This window comes from Stegodyphus dumicola, chromosome 9 (assembly GCF_044657685.1).
Source record: "Stegodyphus dumicola isolate Sdum_Otavi_A_Nest chromosome 9, ASM4465768v1".
Lineage (NCBI taxonomy): Eukaryota > Metazoa > Arthropoda > Arachnida > Araneae > Eresidae > Stegodyphus > Stegodyphus dumicola.
The window spans coordinates 172710532-172732797 of NC_140776.1; the positions used below are offsets into that span (position 1 = coordinate 172710532).

The window sequence follows — 22266 nt, forward strand, 5'->3', positions numbered from 1 at the left end:
TATATATACTTCATAATGTCCATATATTACTACAAGTCGTAATCATTTTTTCTGCATTAGAAAATATAGTTAAAACATAATTGTATTGTAATTTGTAATCAGCTTTTAATAGTATATTTACAATTCTAAATTTGTTAATATTCTTTTAATTATTATTATATTATTTTAATTATTAATATTATTAAAATTCCTATATATGATTTGTATACTTTGGGGGGCATGTTTAAGGGAAATGCATCATAATTGGATGAAAATTTGTTTTTGCTTAATTTTTTTGGCTAAAACTTCCATTGATTGACCATTATAAATTAACATCCTTTTGCAGACATTTCAGAAAATGAATGACATAATTGATTATTATATTCCTTCTGCTGTATTTTAAGCATAAATATTTATATTTTTAGCCGTTTGAATCTTGAAGTTGCAGAAGCAATGGAAAGTAATGAAACTGATCTCATTGTGCTTGAAGGAATGGGGCGTGCAGTTCATACAAACTTAAATGCTAAATTCAGATGTGAATCAATTAAAGCTGCTGTTCTGAAAAACCAATGGCTCGCTGCTCGGCTTGGCGGAGAGATGTTTTCTGTTATTTTCAAATATGAATGCCCACCTGTAGGTGCATGACCTAAAGTGTGTACTTAATATAACTTCATACTGCCGTCCTCAGGTGACTACATGTGTTAACTAATGTGATATTCCTAATGATTTGATTATTTTTAAGACAAATGCATAATAAGGAAAAAAGTCCTTTTTTGTGATAATATTACTTATTCTTAATTATATTTTAATTTAAGAAAATTTATATATTAAAAACAATGCATAAAGAAATGTGTTCAATGTCTATAATTATTCGTTAAAGAATTCCATAGACATAAAAATGACATGAAACTTTAATAAAATTTTAAATGTTAAAAAAAGTTTTTAATTGCTTATTTATAATATTTTTGGTGTAACTTTTTTTTTATATTAGTTTTTCCCTTTCATAGGTCTTTAAAAAGCAAATTATAATAAAATTTAAAATACTTAAAGTATATATTTTCATAAAATCAAATTTAACTGCTTATTTCAGAAAGCATTTTAAATTCTGGAGTTAATGTGCTTCTATTTATTTTCCAAGGTAACGGGCAAATCAAACTTTAATTGAAAAAGGAAAAACCCAAATAAGTTTTTGAAATGAAATGTTGATCATAAGGGAACAAGTGTATTAAAATGATGTTTGAAATTGCATTTTATGTGTTAAAATTATTTTGAATTGTTTTTAATAGAATTGTATAGGAATTAAGACAGATTTTTTAGTGTATTTAAAAATTATAAAAAGTATGAATTTAAGTTTTGTAGTTAATTTTTGAATGGAAACCTGAACCTTCCCTGTTATTTATAATCAGTATAATATCACCATTTCATTAGAATACAAAGTTCTTTATTTTTAAACTTAATTCTGTAAAATTGTATGTAAATACATATCTATATGTTTTGTTATTAAAAAATTGGAACAAATTCTCTGAATTGTGTAAATTATATAGTTAAATACCAGTTTTCAGGAAATATTTTTTTTTAAGAGCTTAATGTTCTAAATTGCCTTAAGAACATGATATACCTACTATATGTATTGCAATATTTATAAAGATCTGAATATGTAGGGAATTTTACTTGTACATACGGAATCTTGCGTGTTTTGTACATTATTTAGTGATTATTAATTTGTAAATAAGTAATATTGCTGAAGTTTAAAGCTATAAATAATAATAAATTTTTGTGTTACATTTTATATTCTTCATAAAATACAGTACTACTGTTAAAGGTTATCCTGATAACTCCTTTCTAATCATTTGAATTACTTGTTAAAAAAAAAAAAAAACTTGACCTTGTGTTTTTATTAGAGATATGCAATGAAAATTATATTTTAATCAATAACAGTTTTGTGTAAAGAATTTAGTTTTGAAATCATATTTTTCAACTGATTTCATTAAGAATATGCATTATAAATTTAGAACTGTATTGTGTAAAGGTTTTTAATAAAATTGGTAGAAAAATAGCTGTGATAATTTTCTCTTAGGTTATTTTTATTCTTTTCATGATTTGCCTAAGTTTCATATTTAATTAGATATATTTCCAAATATTTATCTTGATTTTTTTTAATTTACTCAAAACTATTGATAAGAAGCAATCAAGACATGCTTAACTTTTAATTATTTATTTCAGTGTCTGTAAATTAGTCTGCATGTGATCATAATTGGTATGTTTGTAAATATATTTTTTATACTGTAACATTTTTAAAGCAATAAAATTCAGTTTAAAATAATTTAAAATTTTGTGGCAGCTAAATCCTATATTTAGATTAAAATATATATTTAAAATCCTATTTTATAAGAATGAAAGCTAATAAATGCATCAAAGTTCCTCGAATCTGCAATCGTAGATTGGCTAACATTCTGAATTCCCTATGTGCCACATAGCATTTCTGGTTCCTTTATTTTACACTCATGTCCATAAATTAAGGATAATGCAAAATCAGACAAAGGAAGAGTTAGAAGCAAAACAAATTTGACTTATTTGTAAAGCTTATTTATTAAACGAAAGGTAAAGAGCAAAAAAAAGATGTTATATGTTTGATATTATTAAAAAAATTAGCGATTTTCCCCCCCTCCCTGGAGCAAATTACAAAGAAAAACCTATTTACAAAAAAACAATATTACATGATTGGTATGAGTGTTAATACATTGTATGTCTCCCAGACAATGCAATACAGTCCGTAGAACGCCTAGGCATGCTGAGTATCAAATTATCGATCTGATCTTGGAGGATATTACATCACTCAAAAAGCAATGCTCTCCGAAGTTCCGGTAGACATGTAGAAGGAGGTTAATGAGCTGCAACTCGTCGGGCAAGCATGTCCCACACGTGTTCTACTGGATTCAAGTCCGGTGAGAATGCTGGCTAGTCCATACGGGTGATATCCTTCGATTAAAGGCATTCGCTTACGATGTTTACATGGTGAGGACGGGCGTTGTCATCCCTAAATACAAATTGTGTGCCCATGGCGACCCGAAACAAACGTACATGTTGTTCCAGAATGACGTCCCGATAGATTTGGCTTGTCATGGTTCCAAATTGAACATGCAGGTCCGTTCTGGAACCCAGAATAATTCCACCCCAAACGAGCACTCCTGCACCACCGTAACGGTGTCGTTCAATGATGTTTTCTTGGTAACTGGTACCTGGAGCTCTCCATATGAAAGTCCCGTGAGAATCAGACTGCAAGCTAAACCTGGACTCGTCGGAAAACATCACACAAGCCCACTGTTGCAGTGTCCACAATGCATGCTCTCTATTCCAGGCTAACCGCAGGGGACTGTGAGTTGCAGTAAGTGGAACGCATCTGACAGGTCTACGAGCATATAGACCAATCTGCTCTAAGCGTCTGTACACGGTCTGCCTTGAAATTGTCATACCATTGGCTGAAGAGAGCTGACGAGTTAGGTCTGAGGCTGTGCTCCGCCTGTTTCTTTTGGCAGTAACTGCCGAATACCGGTCCTCATTCGGCATTGTAACTCTGGGGCGACTTGTGCTGTAACGTCTACTCACTTTACCATCATCTTGGAATCGTTGCCAAAGCCTGGAGATGACAAGGCAATTCCAAGTTCGTCTGATACTTCCAGTTGGGTACGCCCACATTCCAGACGGCCGATAATTCTACCACGTAAAAAATCATCCAAATGCGTCCTTTGTATCATAACTATTCGGTTATTGCACTGAAATGCTTATAAAGCGCCTGCGAACAATTTTACTTCTTTGCCTGTATTCCTTATATATCACTCTCTCGTACTGTTGTCATTGTGATGTACCATCAGTGTCATCTGGTTACTTTCTGAAATTTGCATATGATTCTTGAAGATGTGTGTAGTGATTTTACAGGTGATATATTTATTTTAGAGGTTGATTTCCGCGTGACTCCGAACTATCCTTAATTTATGAACATGAGTGTATTTAATTTTAACTGTTCACCCGAAAACTCTGAATCACTCCTCTACGCAGCTCTTGTCCAAATGTAACGAAATAGTACAAAAACAAATCATTATGTATTAATGAAAAAGGTGAGAAAGAAATGGAAAAACCCAGTTTTTATGTTGTACAGCAAAATATATAGTTTTAAAGAAGGGTAGAATAAGAATTATTCACTGTGCTAACAATATTATTTTCTAGAACTAATGTCCCAACATTAGCTGTTTTTTATGCTTGTTGCATCTTGAGATTCTTCTCCTGATAAACAGAACTTTAAAGAGGAAAGGCTGCAGTAATATGTTGTTAATGAGAACAGAGTGAATGTTAGAAGCCAAAGTGGAAAAAAATATGTATGGATATGAAAACTAAGCTGCAGTAAATATTTTCTGCCCGATGATGACAGAGATTCCCTAAAGTATATTGATAGGGAATCACGATCAGCTAATTCAGCTATGAGCTCCATGTGTAAGGGGTTCCTGTATCTGAGAATAACATTTCCGCATTTGGTTACAGTAGTCCCAAATCATTGTGCACTGTATGAAAAGGCAGTATTTGGTGTGTTTGAGATGCTATGTTGCAAACTGTTATCACCTTTCCTTGCCTTTAGAAATGTATAAGTTCCAAACTTGTCATAATTTTTTCCCCTCGGCCGTTCTGAATTATGGATAAGTGGAACTTCGAGTACTGAATCGGCAGATACAGGTAAACAACCATACTATCAAACAGATAAAAAGTATCTTGATTAGAAATTTGAAAAGCAAAGCCTGCTGTAAATGGTAATAATCACTATTAATATGGTCTCAAACTGGGAGGCTGTCTGTGGTCCACGAAGCAATTTTACATGGTCTATGAATACATTTCTTATAAATTAACCAGAATTGTTATGATATTATTTGAAGAACAGAAGTTTTAAAATTTCAATGATTTGAAGTCCACTTTTGCATTATTTTCATTATCAGAAACGAATGTAATGCCAAAAAAAAATCTGCTAATACAGCTGATTAATTTCCACTGCAATATAAATCTTACTCAAAACTCTGAAGATATAGGTTTGATTAACTTTTATCTGTGTTTGTCAAAAGAAAAATACCCTCATTTTCAAATTTTTATGAGAGTAATAGCTTTGTTTGGAAGTATATGTACATGTAAAAAGTTCCCCCCCGGACTTGAAAATTAATAAGTCTTGCCAAAGAACCAGTTTGAGTGATTAACATTTACAGTTTGCGATGAAGATAGATTTTAGTAATTTTCTCTAAATTTACAAACTTTATTAAAATCAGAAAGCTATCAGAGTGCTGTAGCTGAAAGTTATAGTAAGAAATAAAGAAGTTAATCATTATTTACCTGCAAGTACATTTTTTTACTATACATCGAAGAAAAATTTAATGATTAAAAGACAGAGAAAAGAATGTCATTGTTTTTCTTAAGTATTGTCTCTTTGAGAAGATTTCGTAATAAATGCCAGCTTGAAAATTTAATGTTAAGCTGTCAATATTTTTTAATTACATAGTGTAACCAACATCAGATTTTGGAATGAAAATAAGTAAAAATTTGAATTTCTTTCCTTTATCAATATTACTGTTCACATATTTAGTAAATAAAATTTAGTTAAAGAAATTTATTTTCTTGGGAGGAGAGATGGGAACTTTTCATATTGTTTCTTAAAAAAAAAAAAAAAAAAAAAAAAAAACTGGTCCAATAACTGCCTTTAGATGCATTCAGCTTGCATGCAATTTGAGGTTATTGTCATGCAGAACCAGAAAATGCAAGATGTAAGGGGGGAGAGATTCTTTTGGCAGCAAATTTTAAATACAGTGTGGTTAAATTGTGTATTGTTCAGTCGTATGACTAAAGCACTGTTTTTAAGGAAATAAAACTACAATAAAAGTAACCCGTGAAAGCTTCTAGACATACAATACAGCTTGGTAAGAAAAAAAAATTAATTTTTTAGCCAAGACCAGTGTTAGTAGATGCATATGATATATAAACTTCAAAAAAAAATATGAAACAGAATTATTTTACAATGAAAAATACATAGGCAAAACAAAAGAATTGCAAAGATTATGAATCCTATAAACTGAACTGTACTGAAATACATATCACCAGCGAATGAATATTTCACTTTTGGGATTAAAAATAATGCATACTGTTGCCATATGATAAAATCAAATCTCTACCATTGCTTAAATAAGTGAAAAAAGTATAAATATTCAATTGTCAAAAGTTTATTAAAAAGTACAATAGTTTTCAACAAAAAAAAATTTTTAAAGAGAAAATTTCAATTTTTATATCACTACAGAATTTAACCATCTTATTAAACATTAGTTTTTATGCAGACAGTAATTATATACATGAAGAAATGTCATTATTAATTTATAAATATTATACGGCATTACAAACATTTTTATTAATTGTACTGATGATTTAAATGTTAATAATATTTCTCTTAGAAGTTTAGATTATTTTCCATATATTTTTGTTGTTGTTGTTGCTTATGCTCACTTGTCTGATGTAGTCGGCCTAAGCCCACGAAGAATTATGCCTGCCTTTGGCTCAGTTTTGCCCCCAATTTTAATGCGTAGCACACGGGTGGGATGGGTCCAAGGTTCTCCCACCACTTTCTCCTTCCACCAAACCACACAAGAGAACCTTTTGCTCGCCGCATATTTAGAGTGCCACCATGCCACATCAACACTATACATTTACAAACATCCGTGCCTTCTCTGAGATTCAAACCCGGGCCCTTTGGCACAACAATCGGTGACTGTATCGGTTGGACGGCATAATATTTTTTATGCTGATAAGCAGTGTTCTTTTATAGCATATGGGAGAAACATCTTAAACTTCATCAGTTTGCTGCAGCTTTCAATTCTTTCACTTGGTAAAAAGAATAATCCTTGAATTTAGGTGGAAGAAAAGGGGGGAAGAGCTAAAATACTTGGAATAAGAAATTTAGCCAAATTCAATCCTTTATTTTTTTTAATAATTTTGCAGATTGTTTTGATGATTCAAAGTTCTAAAAAGTCCTGAAAGTGAAGAATAATTCTAATGATGCAAAAATATCCTTTCCAAGTACATAAATTGTTATTAAACACAAATAGAACAGATTGTGCATCTGTCGAAATTAGACTTTCTAATGATACAAAAATAAGTGTACAACAAAGGACTTATTTAGAGTGTTCAAACACTAATAATTTAAAAGTTATGCAGAAATACTTAAGTAGCTGATTTTAATCAAGTCTGGCAGGAGTGTAGAGCATATCATTTTATAAAAACTACACTAAGAGGTAAGGAATGCATTGCTAATTGCAGTAATGTAGCTAAAATTTATACTAGGAAAAAAAATGAATTAAACTATTGATCCAATGAGTTGTCCGTATTGCATTTTTAATTTTATTAAAAAATATATTTATGCCAAGATCTCATGTATTTTAACACTTTTTTTTTTCTTTATTTTGTATCGAGTGTTTTTGTTATGTATCCGTAATTGTTTTTAATATATGTATATATGTATTCTCTAAAGCATGTGTAAAAAACACATTATGTATTGATGTAAGTTACAAGGCATCAATAAATAAACTTTATACCTGGGAAGGGCTGCAGTTCTGTAATTATTTATGCTTATATGTAATTCAGTATCGTTGTGTTCAAAGTGATTGATGACAGTACTTGATGAAAATCAAAACACTATTTGCCAGTATTACACAGGGTTCCAAAGACACGTTTACAGTTGTCGGAAAACTACGATAAACACCAGGGCTTAATTTCTAAAATTAGAAGTGCTGGAGCCCTATGCTAGACCATCAGAGAAGAGGAACAAGAGTAAATAAATAAAATGGCCAATAAAATCATTAATAGTTAAAAAAATGCAACAGTTAATTATTTCTGGATTAATTAATATTGATAATTAGTATTTGTATTGTTATTTAATTAATTATTAGTCTTAATTAAAATAATTAAAGATTAAAATTAAATTAAGAGTACGGAGATAAATTAATTTAATAAGCAATTCTTAATATAATTTTACTGCTAGAAATAAAATTTTCAAGATCACATTTCTACTGAAATTGTTGTTCAGTTACATAGAAATGTTGGACCCTTATTTAAGGCTCCGATGTGCTCCATCTAGAATTTATCGCAAAAACGAAGTAGTACCGGAGCCAGGCTCTGGTGGGCTCCGGCGCAATTTAAGCTCTGATAAACACTCTGAAACAATCAGCAAAACAGCCTTCAGGCTAAAACCGTGAAGACAGCTTCATGAGAAAGCATTGAAATATGGCTCCCGATTCGGTTTGGTCACTCTCAAGCTCATCTCTGAACTCAAAACGCTACTACTGAACTCAATATACTCTTCTACTCTGCATATATGCAGGGTATATATAGCTTTTGACCTGCCTTTGAGAACATTCTCGGGAAAACGGGTAAAAATTCGAATATCTTGCTCCGTCTATGGTATGGTCACCAAATGGGCAATTTCACATCAAATCTGGCAACCCCAACCCCAACCCCGCTTTGCGGTGAAGCTATCTTATCACAGTTGGGCATTTTGTAACAATATATATGTATTGCACATAAACATAACTCATTCTAGTTATTCATTATCTGTTCAAATAATCAAACTTAACTATTGAGTCAGTTCATAAATTCATCTGCATTTTTTGGTAAATTTTTAAATATCAATAATATTTAAATAATGTAAAAAACACAATTTAACATTTTAATCAATTATATAATTTCCTCCATTATCTGCAATGTCTTGCCATCTTACAGGCAGCTTTTTTATGCCATTGCTGTAGAAAGACTGGTTTGGATGCAAAAAAAAAACTTGAAAGTTCATTGTGTACATCTTGTTTAGAATTTAATTTTTTTCCCAGTAAAAAATTTTGTAAGTAATAAAATAAATAAGCGAAATAAGTGAAAATCACTTGGGGCAATATCTGGGAAGTAAGCAGGGTGTGGCAAAAGCTCCCAATTAAATTCACTCATTTTTTGCAGCGTTGTTCCAGCTGTATGCGGTCTAGCGTTATCATGATGAAACAACACTTTCTTGATATTCACCGATCATGGGCGTTTTTTGATTAATTCTGAGTTAAGACGGCAAAGTTGTTCACTATAAACTTCCAAATTAATCGTTTAATTTGGTTCTAACAGTTCAAAACGTCCTGAACTGGGTTCATCATCAAAGCTGCTTTTTTCAACTTTAAATTTTTTAAATCATTTCTGGGCAGTCCTTACACTAATAGTGTGTTCACCATGTACACTATTAATTTTTATCGCTGCAAAGCTGGCAAATTCATCACACAAAAATAAAAAATGTAGCACAGCTTGTTTGTACTGATTATCTATATTCATCTTCTATGGGTACTAAAATGCGTTCGATATTTACGAAAGTTTGTGATGAACTGAATAATATGTTAGTCAAATGATGACAAGTTTCAACAGGTTCAAACTTGTATTGTTTTAGTAGATGCATCATAGTGAATTCCAAGCATACTCTTAATGTCCATGAACTTATGGACTGACTAATTTATATTTTGTGTAGTAACTGGAAACCAGATCAAATTACCAGTGTTCAGCAGCTTTATAGCTAAACGGTCACTATTATATTTGGCAAAAATACTAGAATAGCAAGCTTCATTAATGTGCAGATTTAGTTTCTAATAATAATTTTAATTTATTCAGTGTTTCGTTAGCATAGGTTAAAACTATCAATTTAAGTTGAATCCTGAATGCTGTTAATGTTTTAGCTGCATTCAAGATTAGCTAGTAAATAAAATTTATTTTATTTCAAAATACACATATTTCTATCTAACACCCTTTATAGGATGCTATATAAAATAATCATTGTATGCAGTATTTCTCAAAAATTGATATAACCAAAGAATTAAAATTTTAATGAAGATTTTCTTACATATAAATTTCTCATTTTATTTAATCTCTATGTTGATATGTCTTTGATTAAATTATTCATGCTAAATGTTTCTTGTACTGCACAAAATGCTGGGTTTTTTTTAGTTTTCAAAATATTAATACAGTCAAAAGTCGTTAATTCGGACACCCATAATCCGGAATGATCTATAATCCGGACCTCAAAGCTAAAAACTTTCTGCGCACGCTCCGCGTTGGCACAGGCGTTTTATGCGTGCGCGTAAGACCTTGACTACTGCGCATATGCGTGTGCGCAAGTGCAGAATACGTTTTCGCCTGCGCGTTTAATGTATAACGAACGGTGTAAGCTAAAATTATCTAATTATCTATTTCAGTTAATGATAGCGTTGTTCCTTAATCTTCGAATTGGATCCCGCTTATTATTTTTTGCAGACTGTAAGAGCAATTTTATAAAAGTAAACTTGAACTTTCGATCATGTCAAATAGAATTTCCGATGCTGGAACTTCCAAAGGATCTACAAAACGAAAGTATGTTTCGATGTCCAACAAACAAAAAGTGGAATTGCTGCAAAAAATGGATAAAGACATGAAGAATGTGACAGAGAGGTTAGTGAAAACGAAAAAATTTCGATTTACAAGTTAGTCGGTATTCTCGGCACAGCAATTAACGGGACTTGAACAGCGGAACTTTGTAAGTGAACAAAAAATTATGTCTGTTTATAGAATTAAAGAGAAAGTATTATCACATAAAACGAAGCAACTTACATTGAAAGAAATGTTTAATAAAGTAAACAAATAAATATTAAGCTTTTTTTTTTTTTTTTTTTTTTTTGTAAATTTTGATACCCTTTAGTTCATAATTGTTCTTTACTTCATAAATTACGGTTTCATATTTTTAATTTTAGAATTTCTGCATGCCATCTTACGAGACTTAAACTGATGATCTATAATCCGGAAAAATCGATAATCCGGAATAGCCGAAGTCTCGACGAGTCCGGATTAACGACTTTTGACTGTATAATGTATTCATATGCACTTTCTTCTGTCTGGGAGAAATGTTTTGTGTTTTATTGATAGTCACCATTGTTCTTCTTTAGTATCTTCATTGAAAAAAAACCATTGGACTGATTTATTGAGAGTTTTACTTTCAGAACAAATTTGTCTGTCTGCAGATTCAGGTCTTTAATTTCATATCATTTTTTTAAAAAAAATTTTAAAAAAGAGACAGAGAGAAAAGAAAGTACTGATAATTGAGGTATCATTACAAAAAAACTGTGAAAGATCTCATTGGAACTCTAATTATTGCCTTTCAAGGCAACGGCAGTTATTCATGTGATCTTACCTGAATTCATCAGTTTTTCATAAAGAAGAATAAAGGGTAACAAAACGATTTAATATAGTCAAGCCATGTTATCCAATGTATGTTCTGTCAATGTACAGGTATTGCATAAAGAATTATTCTTTTTTTCTTAGTAAACGGTATTTCGGATTTAAGATGAGATATATGTGTTAGAAAAAGAAGCTAAGCTTAAATTTGCTTGTGCAGCCTTGAAAGGGGCTATTATCTATTTCTCTGAAAAAGTTCAAATTTTACCTTACGTTATGAGTTCAGGACGATTTGTTGTTGTGAATCTTAAATTCAAGATCAGTGTAACATGATTTTGACAGATCAGACGTTTGATACTGCTGGGAAAAAACTGAGTTTAAGTAATGCTCTATGTGTGCTTCTTTTAGGGTGTTTAATGTAGGTAGGTCAGTGTGTCGAGTGTTCTATTGAAAATTTTGTCTTAATATTTTGGGGCTGAAGGCCAATGTAATTAACACATTAATCTTCAGTAATTAGCTTGAACATAATGCTATAAAAAGTACATTGTTATATAGTTATTGTGTTAACAGAAGAGGAAGGATTTCAAATTCACACATGATGCACCTTAAGAAAGAGTCCTTAAATCCACAAAGATTTTATTTCAAGAATATTCTAATTGAAAACATTAATTTTTAGTAGAATCTTTTATGTGAAATTTTTATTTAATTATTTTCAAAATTTTTATATTTTAAAAACATTTGTGGCATCTTATAGTGTAAATATGCTTATTTATGATTGGTTTCAGATTTTTTTTTTAAATTATATTATCTGCAGTTGTAGTCGATGCAGTAAATTACAAACAGTAAAATCTCCCAAGGGACACAAACCTCATTTCTGAAAATCTTGGTCGTTTCTGTTTAAAACGCATTGTCGGTCGTTAGAAGTGAAACAGTTTTGGAAACGGCAAGATGAATTAAAATTTCAGTACAATATCTGCCTTCTGAGAATAATTTAAAACTTCTATTATGAATGTAGAGACAAAACAGTTGCTTCTAAGGATCGATTTCTGTTGGTAATTGCCCGTCGAAATAGAACTGGTTAGCAGTAGCCTTTGGAACTTTTGTATTGCAGCAAATTGTTAATAAAATATTTTATGAGAATGTTCTTTAAGCCAGTAACCGAATAAGTTAGCTTCAATGACCTCGCAAAAAAGAGGTCTACATGAACTGCAGCTGAGTTCATGAGAGTTGGAGTCCACAACTATGAACCACATTCATTTTTAACAATGAGTAATGGCTCAGTTTAATACCTGATTCTAAACATGTTTTCAGAAATATTCTCAACACGGGATTTTTTTTTCCATTGGTACATTTTTATGTTGTATGCATTCGTATTTGATTTAAGAATTTTCCAAAATAAATCCATTTCATTTTTTTTAAAAATTTTGGGAAATCGATGTTTTCATACACATGAAGGTAATTTTGGACACGAGTGTATTTTGCTAGACTGATAGAGCTTTCCACTACCGTATTGTACACAGGCATAAAATCTTATTATGAAGCTACTTCTTCGAATGGTATACAAGTTGGCAATTAGTGACAGAAATCAAATGAAACCTGAACCAAAACGTACATGCTATTGTGATCAAAAAGGATCAGACATAATTCATTTAAAATATGCATATCTGCCACCTATAGTGTATACAGTCAAAAGTCGTTAATCCGGACTCGTCGGGACTTCGGCGGTTCCGGATTATCGATTTTTCCTTATTATAGATCATCAGTTTAAATCACGTAAGATGGCATGCAGAAATTCTAAAATTAAAAATATGAAACCGTAATTTATGAAATAAAGAACAATTATGATCTAAAGGGTATCAAAATTTACAAAAAAAAAAAAAAAGCTTAATATTTATTTGTTTACTTTATTAAACATTTCTTTTAATGTAAGTTATTTAAGTTGCTTCGTTTTATGTGATAATACTTTCTCTTTAATTCTATAAACAGACATAATTTTTTGTTCACTTACAAAGTTCCGCTGTTCAAGTCCCGTTAATTGCTGTGCCGAGAATACCGACTAACTTGTAAATCGAAATTTTTTCGTTTTCACTAACCTCTCTGTCACATTCTTCATGTCTTTATCCATTTTTTGCAGCAATTCCACTTTTTGTTTGTTGGACATCGAAACATACTTTCGTTTTGTAGATCCTTTGGAAGTTCCAGCATCGGAAATTCTATTTGACATGATCGAAAGTTCAAGTTTACTTTTATAAAATTGCTCTTACAGTCTGCAAAAAATAATAAGCCGGATCCAATTCGAAAATTAAGGAACAACGCAATCATCAACATTAACTGAAATAGATAATTAGATCATTTTAGCTTACACCGTCCGTTATACATAAAACGCGCACGTGAAAACGTATTCTGCGCTTGCGCACACGCAAATGCGCAGTCGTAAGAGGTCTTACGCGCACGCGTAAACGCCTATGCGCATGTGTCAACGCGGAGCATGCGCAGAAAGTTTTTAGCTTTGAGGTCCGGATTATAGATCATTCCGAATTATGGGTGTCCGAATTAACGACTTTTGACTGTATACTATATTGTGTTATATGCTATGTAATGCACCATGGGCAACATTCTCGGTAATAAGATAGCTAAACGATTGATGGATGTGGTCTTTCACAATAGCTAAGAAACAAGTTTCTGGCCATTAGGGACGAAAGAGCACCTTTAAGAAGTCGCTTAAAAAGTGTTTTCAGAATCTGTTACAACTTCCATCGACATTTGACAACAATTCGTGCCTTCTTTCATCGCTTGCATATAAATTCGTTTTTGATGAATTAAGAATCGTTGCTTTGGATGATTTCCCAAAATGGTGAATGTAATTGAGTAAAGAACATGCATTAAATTTTGTCTGCACAACTGAATTTCTGCTGGAGAAGCATCTGAAATGTTGCAAATGTTTTGAGAATAACACATTATCCAAAAATGAGAATTTTAGATTGGATAGGATTTTTAATTAAAGTAGAGAATGCCTGGAAGAGGAAACGATCTGGCAGACCATCAATCAATTCAGATATGTCTCACGGTGGTCGTCATTTAATAGTTAAAAATACCGGGTGATCAAAAAAGTCAGTATAAATTTGAAAACTTAATAAATCACGGAATAATGTAGATAGAGAGGTAAAAATTGACACACATACTTAGAATAACATGGGATTTTATTAGAAAAGCAATAATTAGCATAACAAATTCAGACAAAGCAAAGATGATGTTCTTTACAGGAAATGCTCAATATGTTCACCATCATTCCTCAACAATAGCTGTAGTCAAGGAATAATGTTGTAAACAGCACTGTAAAGCATGTCCGGAGTTATGGTGAGGCATTGGCGTCGGATGTTGTCTTTCAGCATCCCTAGAGATGTCGGTCGATCACGATACACTTGCAACTTCAGGTAACCCCAAAGCCAATAATCGCACGGACTGAGGTCTGGGGACCTGGGAGGCCAAGCATGACGAAAGTGGCGGCTGAGCACACGATCATCACCAAACAACGCGCGCAAGGGATCTTTCACGTGTCTAGCAATATAGGGTGGAGCGCCATCCTGCATAAAAATCGTACGTTCCAGCAGGTGTTTATCAGCCAGGCTGGGGACGATGCGATTCTATAACATATCGGCGTACCTCTCACCCGTCACGGTAGCAGTTACAAAACCAGAATCACGCATTTTCTCGAATAAAAAAGGCCCGATAACAGTAAACTTTTTTTTTTTTTTTTTTTTGTTCTAATAAAACCCCATGTCATTCTAAGTATGTGTGTCAATTTTTACCTCTCTATCTACATTATTCCGTGATTTATTAAGTTTTCAAATTCATACTGACTTTTTGATCACCCGGTATTATTGAAAAAGTTCTTTTATAATTTGGATCTTGTCAAACAATTTTGAAAGATCATTTGGATTTTCCGCGGTCGCTTCGCGAGAAATTCCAAAATCAACAGCATGTTGAGGTTGCCCAGAAGATGCCTTGTAAAAGAAATCCCTTAATATGCGTTACTGATGGTGTTGGAACATTGGTATCTTCTATTTTCATGTCGAAACAGTTCAAAATCACATAAATGGCATTTGAAAGGAGGAAAAAAATAGTCGATCAACAAACTGATATATACTGTTTTCCTTGGATTGTTATGGTGTTGTGCCTTATAAATTTCCACCAATTAACTGGCCAAACTGTTTACAAAAAATATTTGAATTTGCGGTCTTTGAATGAAGAATTCCGTGGAAAATGTTTTGATTGGCGACGCGATAAATCAAAAGGTTTTGAACCACTATCATGTCACCACTCACGATACTCTTATCGTTTTTTTGATCAAAAATTCAACAAATGGTCCATGTCCTGTGTATAGTTAAAACTGCAAGTTCTATATGGCATAGTATGACTTTTTTCCTTACGTCTAAGGTTAAAAATTGCTCCTTCGCTATCACAATTTAGTTTATCGTTATCGATTCAATAAAAGAAAATTGCTGCCAGTCTTGAAAGTCAGAAAGAATTACTGTAAAACATGTTTTGAAAGTTTGTCCAGAAAAAAGCGTTGGTATAAAACTGCATTGCAGTGTGAGGCAATTAGTTTGAAGGTGATGTATTAAATATTGACCAATAAATTAGTTTTGTGTTTCATTAAATAACTTCCTATCCTTTAAAAGCAGTTGTATGTATGTAGGTTTTGTGTTAGCTAATTCTCTGGGTTTACCAAAGGCGCAGTGTATAAGACCACTGCATACAGGAAATTCAGCCTGAGTTTTCGTCTTTTTGCGAACACTTATTTTCGTGACCGGTTTTCCTTTGAAATTTTCCTACGAAAGTATCTCTTCGGTCAGGGAGAGATAAACCTGACAAGCTTCGCCATAATCAGTTTTTATTTAATTTGGTTTGTCAAAATCAAATCTTGAAATTGATTTTTGACCCCTTCTACCTATCCGTTTTTCTTGAAATTTTTCTCGCGTGCATGTTTGCAATGATAATATAATATTCAATAGCAGTTTTTTTTTAAATTTGATACAAGTTGTTGTTTTTTTAATTTAGAGCTGAATTTTTCTCCCTGATCCTCCATAAATGGTTAAATAAAATATCGAAAAAATTTAATATTTACATAATGCGAAAAGTTTTTAAATAATAATAATAATCTTTCGGAATAAGATTTTTCCGAATATCCAGCATAATTTGACGGATTTTAGAGGTTTTTCTAAAATTTTTCGAATCTATAGCTATCGTGTAGTCTCTAGGAATGATGAATTTTTAAATCAAGTGTATATTCTTCATTGCTGCAGACCCATGATTTGAAGTGATAAGATCGGATTTCTAAATCAAACGAAAAGAAAAATTCTTGATCAAATGCTCTGATTCCCCCCCTTTCCGTTATTGCTTTTCTGTATTTTGCAGACTAAAATGTCCAAGCCCTTTTTTAGACCAAAAGACTATTAGATCTCGAAACACAACTTTGTGTTGGGGACTCACTTTAAATGCTGTCCTCTATAAATGCATTGTTTCCCTTTTCATTCGAGTCTGTTGTCATTCGACAAAATATAAAACATCTTTCAAATTTAATCTACCGGTTACGGATTAAAAAACTAAGCTACTTAAAAGCAGTAATATATAATAATAGTTCAGAATAATATAATAATAATATTAAGAATATAAAAAATGCATTTAATTTACGATATATCTAATTAAAAACATTTAATATATTTTGTAGAATTACGTTGCATATTTTTTCAAATATCTAAAGATATATAGCATTCCCATGTTAGTCTAAATATATATTCATTTAAAATGTTTCGTTAGTCCACCTGGGCCATCTCTATTGATAATATGATAAGTCACGGTAAACCTTAACGGAACCCTTTTGGGCGACAGTTAAAATCTGAACTCTTTCAGAACTTTAGTATCTGTTATTTCTGCTTATATACTTCTATCGTCAAAGATATCAAAGAAGAAAAAACAGCTAATCTTTAGAATATGGTAACAGGTAGTTTGGCGACATTTTGGTAAGGCGATAAAGGTTACTAGCTAGGACTTTAGCAATAATCTGAGAAGTACACAGAAGATTATTTTGTCTCGGAGAAATGAGAGATCATAAGACATGTAATGTAACATTTTCCGGACAATTCCGATCGTGATTTTAATAAGCACTTAGAAACTAATATAGCTAATAAGATATAGCTAATAAACACTTAGAAACAATTTCGCTGCTGAAGTGCAGAATCGCACACTTATTTGTTTGACGCTTTTTACAAGAGTAAGAAGAATTGGATTTTTGTCAATTTTCTTTGACTTTTTAAGTGAAAATAGGTCGATGTGTACATAGAGAAAGTCAAGAGTGTGCGCAATGCCATTTTTGTGCAATTCTGGGATGTTTTTTTAAGTGAAAATAGGTCGACGTTTACATGGATACCGTGTATGTGCAATTCTTAAAAACGCGGCAAGCAGTTTGCGATTCTGCATTTTCTCTCAATTTCGCACCTAATCTTCGTCATGATTAAGCATTTTTGTTCCATGAAAGTTCTAGTATAAGCGTAATTCGGCTAGCAGATTATTGGAAAAAAATGTTGAGTAAAAAAAAAAAAAAAAAAAAAAATGCCTCTACTTCGTGAAAACAAAATGGCGTCCAAAACAAAACTAGCAGGTTGCTATAGTTGGTCGCCAAATTTTCCCCAAAAAATCGCCAAGTTACCATAATCTAAATATTCACCGAAAAAACTTACCTTGGCTACCAAGGCTCGCCAGCGTGCTTTGTGGACTTTTCTAAAGAAACTAAATCATACTTGCATTCCAAATATCCAGCATCACTTGCTATAAAATGACACTAAATATTTATTTATAGAACTAAAATTATATGTATATCACTCGTACAGTGTTTAAGTTCATGACGGCTGACAAAATACATCTGTTCAAATTTTCTAGTTCTTATCTAGCGGGTGCTATTCAAGGTGGAACACAGTTCTTAACAATATCTATAGTAGCTATCAATATCAGTCTTATTAACTGCTAAATAATATGTTGAATAATAATAGACTTTTCTGTTTTACTATTTCAGTTCAGTTACATAAGGAAGCGCTGGAGCTCGCCTTATTTGGAAATTTGATGAGCTTCGCAGGAATTCACGGCCGGAGTAGGTTCTTTGAAGCCCGATCTAATCTCTACCGCTCCTAAATTTTGCTGTCCAGCTCTTCTGAAATAATAATTCCACTGGGAAATCAAAAAGTTCTGAGCCGGATCCGGTTTCATTGAAGTGTGAGGTTGGTTGACTAGTTAACACTAATATATTAAATAATGTATAACTAATGTATGAAATAATTAACGTTAGTTAATACTAATGTATTAATTAATCAACCAACGTCGGAAAATATTCGAAAGCTGTGTGCCGAAAGAAGGACGTCTTCAGACTCTCTGAAAGAAACCCTTTCGTATTCAAGTTATGTATCGCGGAAAAAAAAAAAAACATTCAGGCATTTAGTATTTCTCATTTAAGCCAGCTTCTTTCGCATAAAAAAATCTCGAACCTTTAAAAAATGAAGAAAATAATGAAACTACTGAAGATAAAACTAATCATAAAACTGAAATAAAAATACCACCAATAGTCATCACGCAAGTTGAATTAGATTGGATTGATCTACAGAAAATCTTAAGTACTAAAATTCTAAAAAACGAATATGAAACCCAAAAAAGTTTACTTAAATACTTCCACCGAAGAGGATTACAACAGCGCCATCGAATTTCTAAAGATATCATGCATAGAATTCCATACGTATCAACTTTATTCCAAAACTAACATTAAAGTCATTTTAAAAAATATGCGCTGAAGCATCTCCGAAACTGCAATATTTGAAGACCTAAAATTTAGAAAATTCCCAGTACTAAAAGTTAAACAGTTCACAAAGAGAATAGAAAATGATATCATAAAATTACCCATATACTTCATTGAACTTGAAAGGAATAAATTAGGAGAAGCGATTTACAACTTAAATAATATTTTTAACTTCAATATCACTATTGAGAAATATGCACCTAAAACTAAAAGACCAATTCAATGCTTCAAGTGTCAGAGCTATGGACATTCACAGGCGAATTGCTATAAAAAAGAAATATGTTGTAAATGTTCCCAGAATCACCGATCTAACACATGCTCTTTAAAACGTGAAGAAAAACCCATCTGCTATTTTTGCCGTGGGGAGCACGTATTGTCCTAGCGTGGTTGCCCGATTTATAAAAAGCGTTTTCAAACTCCTAAACCTGCAGAGAAAACCCAAGAGATTCCAAATCTTAAAGATTTCCCAGCACTCGCATCTAAATCTGAAACTGAAATTAAAGAAATTCAAAGAAACATCCCATTCAGCGCCGTCTTTAAACAGCAGAAGATCCTAGCAGATAATAATCCAATATCCCAAGTTTTTTTCAAATCCTAAATTTTTCAAATTCATTCAAGACATGAACGATGTTGCAGTTAATATCAAATCCGCTAAATCCAGTACAGAAAAACTTTCTATCGCTTTCTTAGCATTGCTCTTGATTTCGCAGAAGAGGAAAACTAAGTTCTGAATTTTACTTCTTGTTACTTCCTGACGCTCCAATAGATGGCGACACCCAAGCGACGATGTTTACACCAGTTAAAGTGGATTTATTTCACACTAAGACGTACCCCGCAGGGTAAACAACTTCTGAGTCAAAGTTCCCAGGACTATATACTCATTCATGCCAATTCATGCCAATAAAAAAATTTCACTCTTTTAGTAATTATTACTCGAGATGTACTGATAGTTTAATATATACATAAACGTTTAGTAAGCATAAAAACTAATGCATAAAAATGCTATCTTATAAGTTATTTAAAAAAGATTGATATGACTTAAAATAAAAGAGATTTTGCATTTGCGAGATAGAGATAAAACTCCTTTCGCTTCTATGCGTAAGTTCGATTACTGAATCCTTATTATAATGTGAAAAGTGGAATAAAATGTATCTCACTTTAGGAAAAATGAAACTAAGTAAACCAATCTTAAAATCATTTAAATGCTTTTAAAATAATTTAACTAAATACTATTAGGACAATGAGATATAACTTACACTCTATAGCAATCAAAAGCAAGAAAATCGGTCAAGGTAACTTTAAAATAATGTCACTTTGAAAATGAGCTGCACAAGACTACCTCCTTATCGCACATGTTTATGTCATTTTCAGTATCACATGATATGAAATGGTTCGATCTTTATCCTATGGCCCACGCAGTTAGATAATAGATTAAAGACCTGTTAAACAATTTTATAGCTATTTCAAAAGAACAAATATTTTAAAATCCCTAGGGCCCCTTTGCAACAATCTAGGGCTAATTATTCAAATGTATTAATTAGCTCGGACTGCTTAAAATTATTAATTATTCAGATATATTAGCTGCGACTACAGATATTTTTAAAAAATAACTTTTAACAATGTGCAGCAATTGTAACGATTGTAATGTAGTTGGAAGAGGGAAAACCTTTATCCTCATATCTGGTTTGATTATTTATTAAAGTAAGCACTCGAAAGCTATCTACCAAAGAAAGGGAAGTTCTTGTGAAGAACTTTCTAAGGGAATTGATTCGTATTTATGTCACATTTGATGAGAGAATCTTCAAGCAACCAATCCATTCGGTTACCAGGGACCGAACCCGGAAAAAATTATCAGTGTTCGGTGATCTCGTCCCTTTTGCTACTTACAGGAGAAAGCAAACAACTTCCACAACCAGTTCCAGTGAATTTAATTACACAAAAATTGCACGCAGACTTCAGGGCTAAAAGAATTTTGTAAAGGAATTTCCGGAGGAAATGATTTGTATTTGGGTAAAAAATCCAATGAGGCCTTCTATAAGAACTAAGTGTTACCGAGGGTTTAGCTACTCGATCGTTAATGGCACTCGAAGTTGAAAACTTGAGAATTACATAATTGATTACGCATGGCTATATTTACGTATGCTACTTTGATTTATTTACTCATCTTACTTTGCACTTGGTTGTATGTAGACCTGTTGTCGTTAGATCTTGCAAGCGTAAGAGGAAGCCGTCATGTCTCATTTTACCCTTTCCACGCCAAGCTTTTTTGAAGTGGCAACAAAAATCGTGCCATTTCAGACCTTTTCTTTATTCTGCAGGGCTTTAGATTGAGAACATTAAAAATTATGCCAGTTCAGCTTTTCTTCCACAATAGTGGGTGGGGCATGTATTCAAAGAAAGAGACAGGACGCAATGATAACACATGTTCTACCATGGGTTAATATTTCTCAAAAGAATTCTTATGTTTAAAGATGTCACAGCCAGTGACATTAATGTCGTATCTAAACATTATCGGGATATGAAGAGCGAAGCGTCATTGTGATGCCATTTTACACATACTTCAAACACATCTCATCATGTTTTCGCTTTAATATCGACTCTGAATCGAAATTCTGAAATGAAAAGGCCTTTTACCTATCTCATAGTAAAAGGTTCAAATATAAAAATTTTTCGAAAACTCTTCTGCCTTAGTGCATGAGGGAGCTCTTCAGATTTTCACTGATCTGCATCACAATATCCGTATTATACTCGGGATTAAGAATAGCGATAATGTCTTTCTTCAAATAGTGACAAAGATACGAGCGACGCTATCGATACAAATAAATCTAAATGCTCGGCAACCAGTCAAGAGTGTCTTACGACCTGATGACTTTAAGAAATCCGACTGTGATATATAAAGAAAAAGAAAGCCGGCAAAACAAAACAGAATAAGAACCAACGTGACAATTTCCATAGCGATCTCATTAAACCCAGATGGAAGAAAATCGACAAGAATATCAGGACGGAAACTGACGAATTGGGATTCCATAAATTTATGCATCAGCTACTTAGAAACTGCTAAACAAAGCGCCAGTAAAATCCCTCTGCCAAATCATCACTAAAAAAAAACAAAACCCGACGAGAAAATAACACGGGAAAAAGAATGGTTAACTCCTAGGAGACTGCAAAACCTCCAAGTAATATTTATGAACTAAAGAATTTCTGTG

The 22266-nt window shown here is 32.3% G+C and overlaps 1 protein-coding gene and 1 long non-coding RNA gene across 3 annotated transcripts in view; one reads left to right on the forward strand and one right to left on the reverse strand.

The window, feature by feature from the left end:
• The window catches only part of LOC118181061 (4'-phosphopantetheine phosphatase), a 53565-nt gene extending 45969 nt beyond the window's left edge, over positions 1-7596 (forward strand). The window contains exons 16-17 of one of the 2 annotated variants that reach the window (XM_085824353.1): positions 405-667; positions 1118-7596. In XM_085824353.1, coding sequence (XP_085680479.1) covers positions 405-624 — 220 coding nt within the window. In that variant the 3' untranslated portion in view covers positions 625-667; positions 1118-7596. Of the gene's footprint in view, positions 1-404 lie in introns of both variants that reach the window. The other variant, XM_035350140.2, reaches the window with a different exon arrangement.
• The window catches only part of LOC118181062 (uncharacterized), a 32077-nt gene extending 11657 nt beyond the window's left edge, over positions 1-20420 (reverse strand). The window contains exon 1 of the long non-coding RNA XR_004756811.2: positions 20317-20420. This is a non-coding gene — a long non-coding RNA (uncharacterized LOC118181062). The remainder of the gene's footprint in view (positions 1-20316) is intronic.
• Between the last annotated feature and the right edge of the window lie 1846 nt (positions 20421-22266).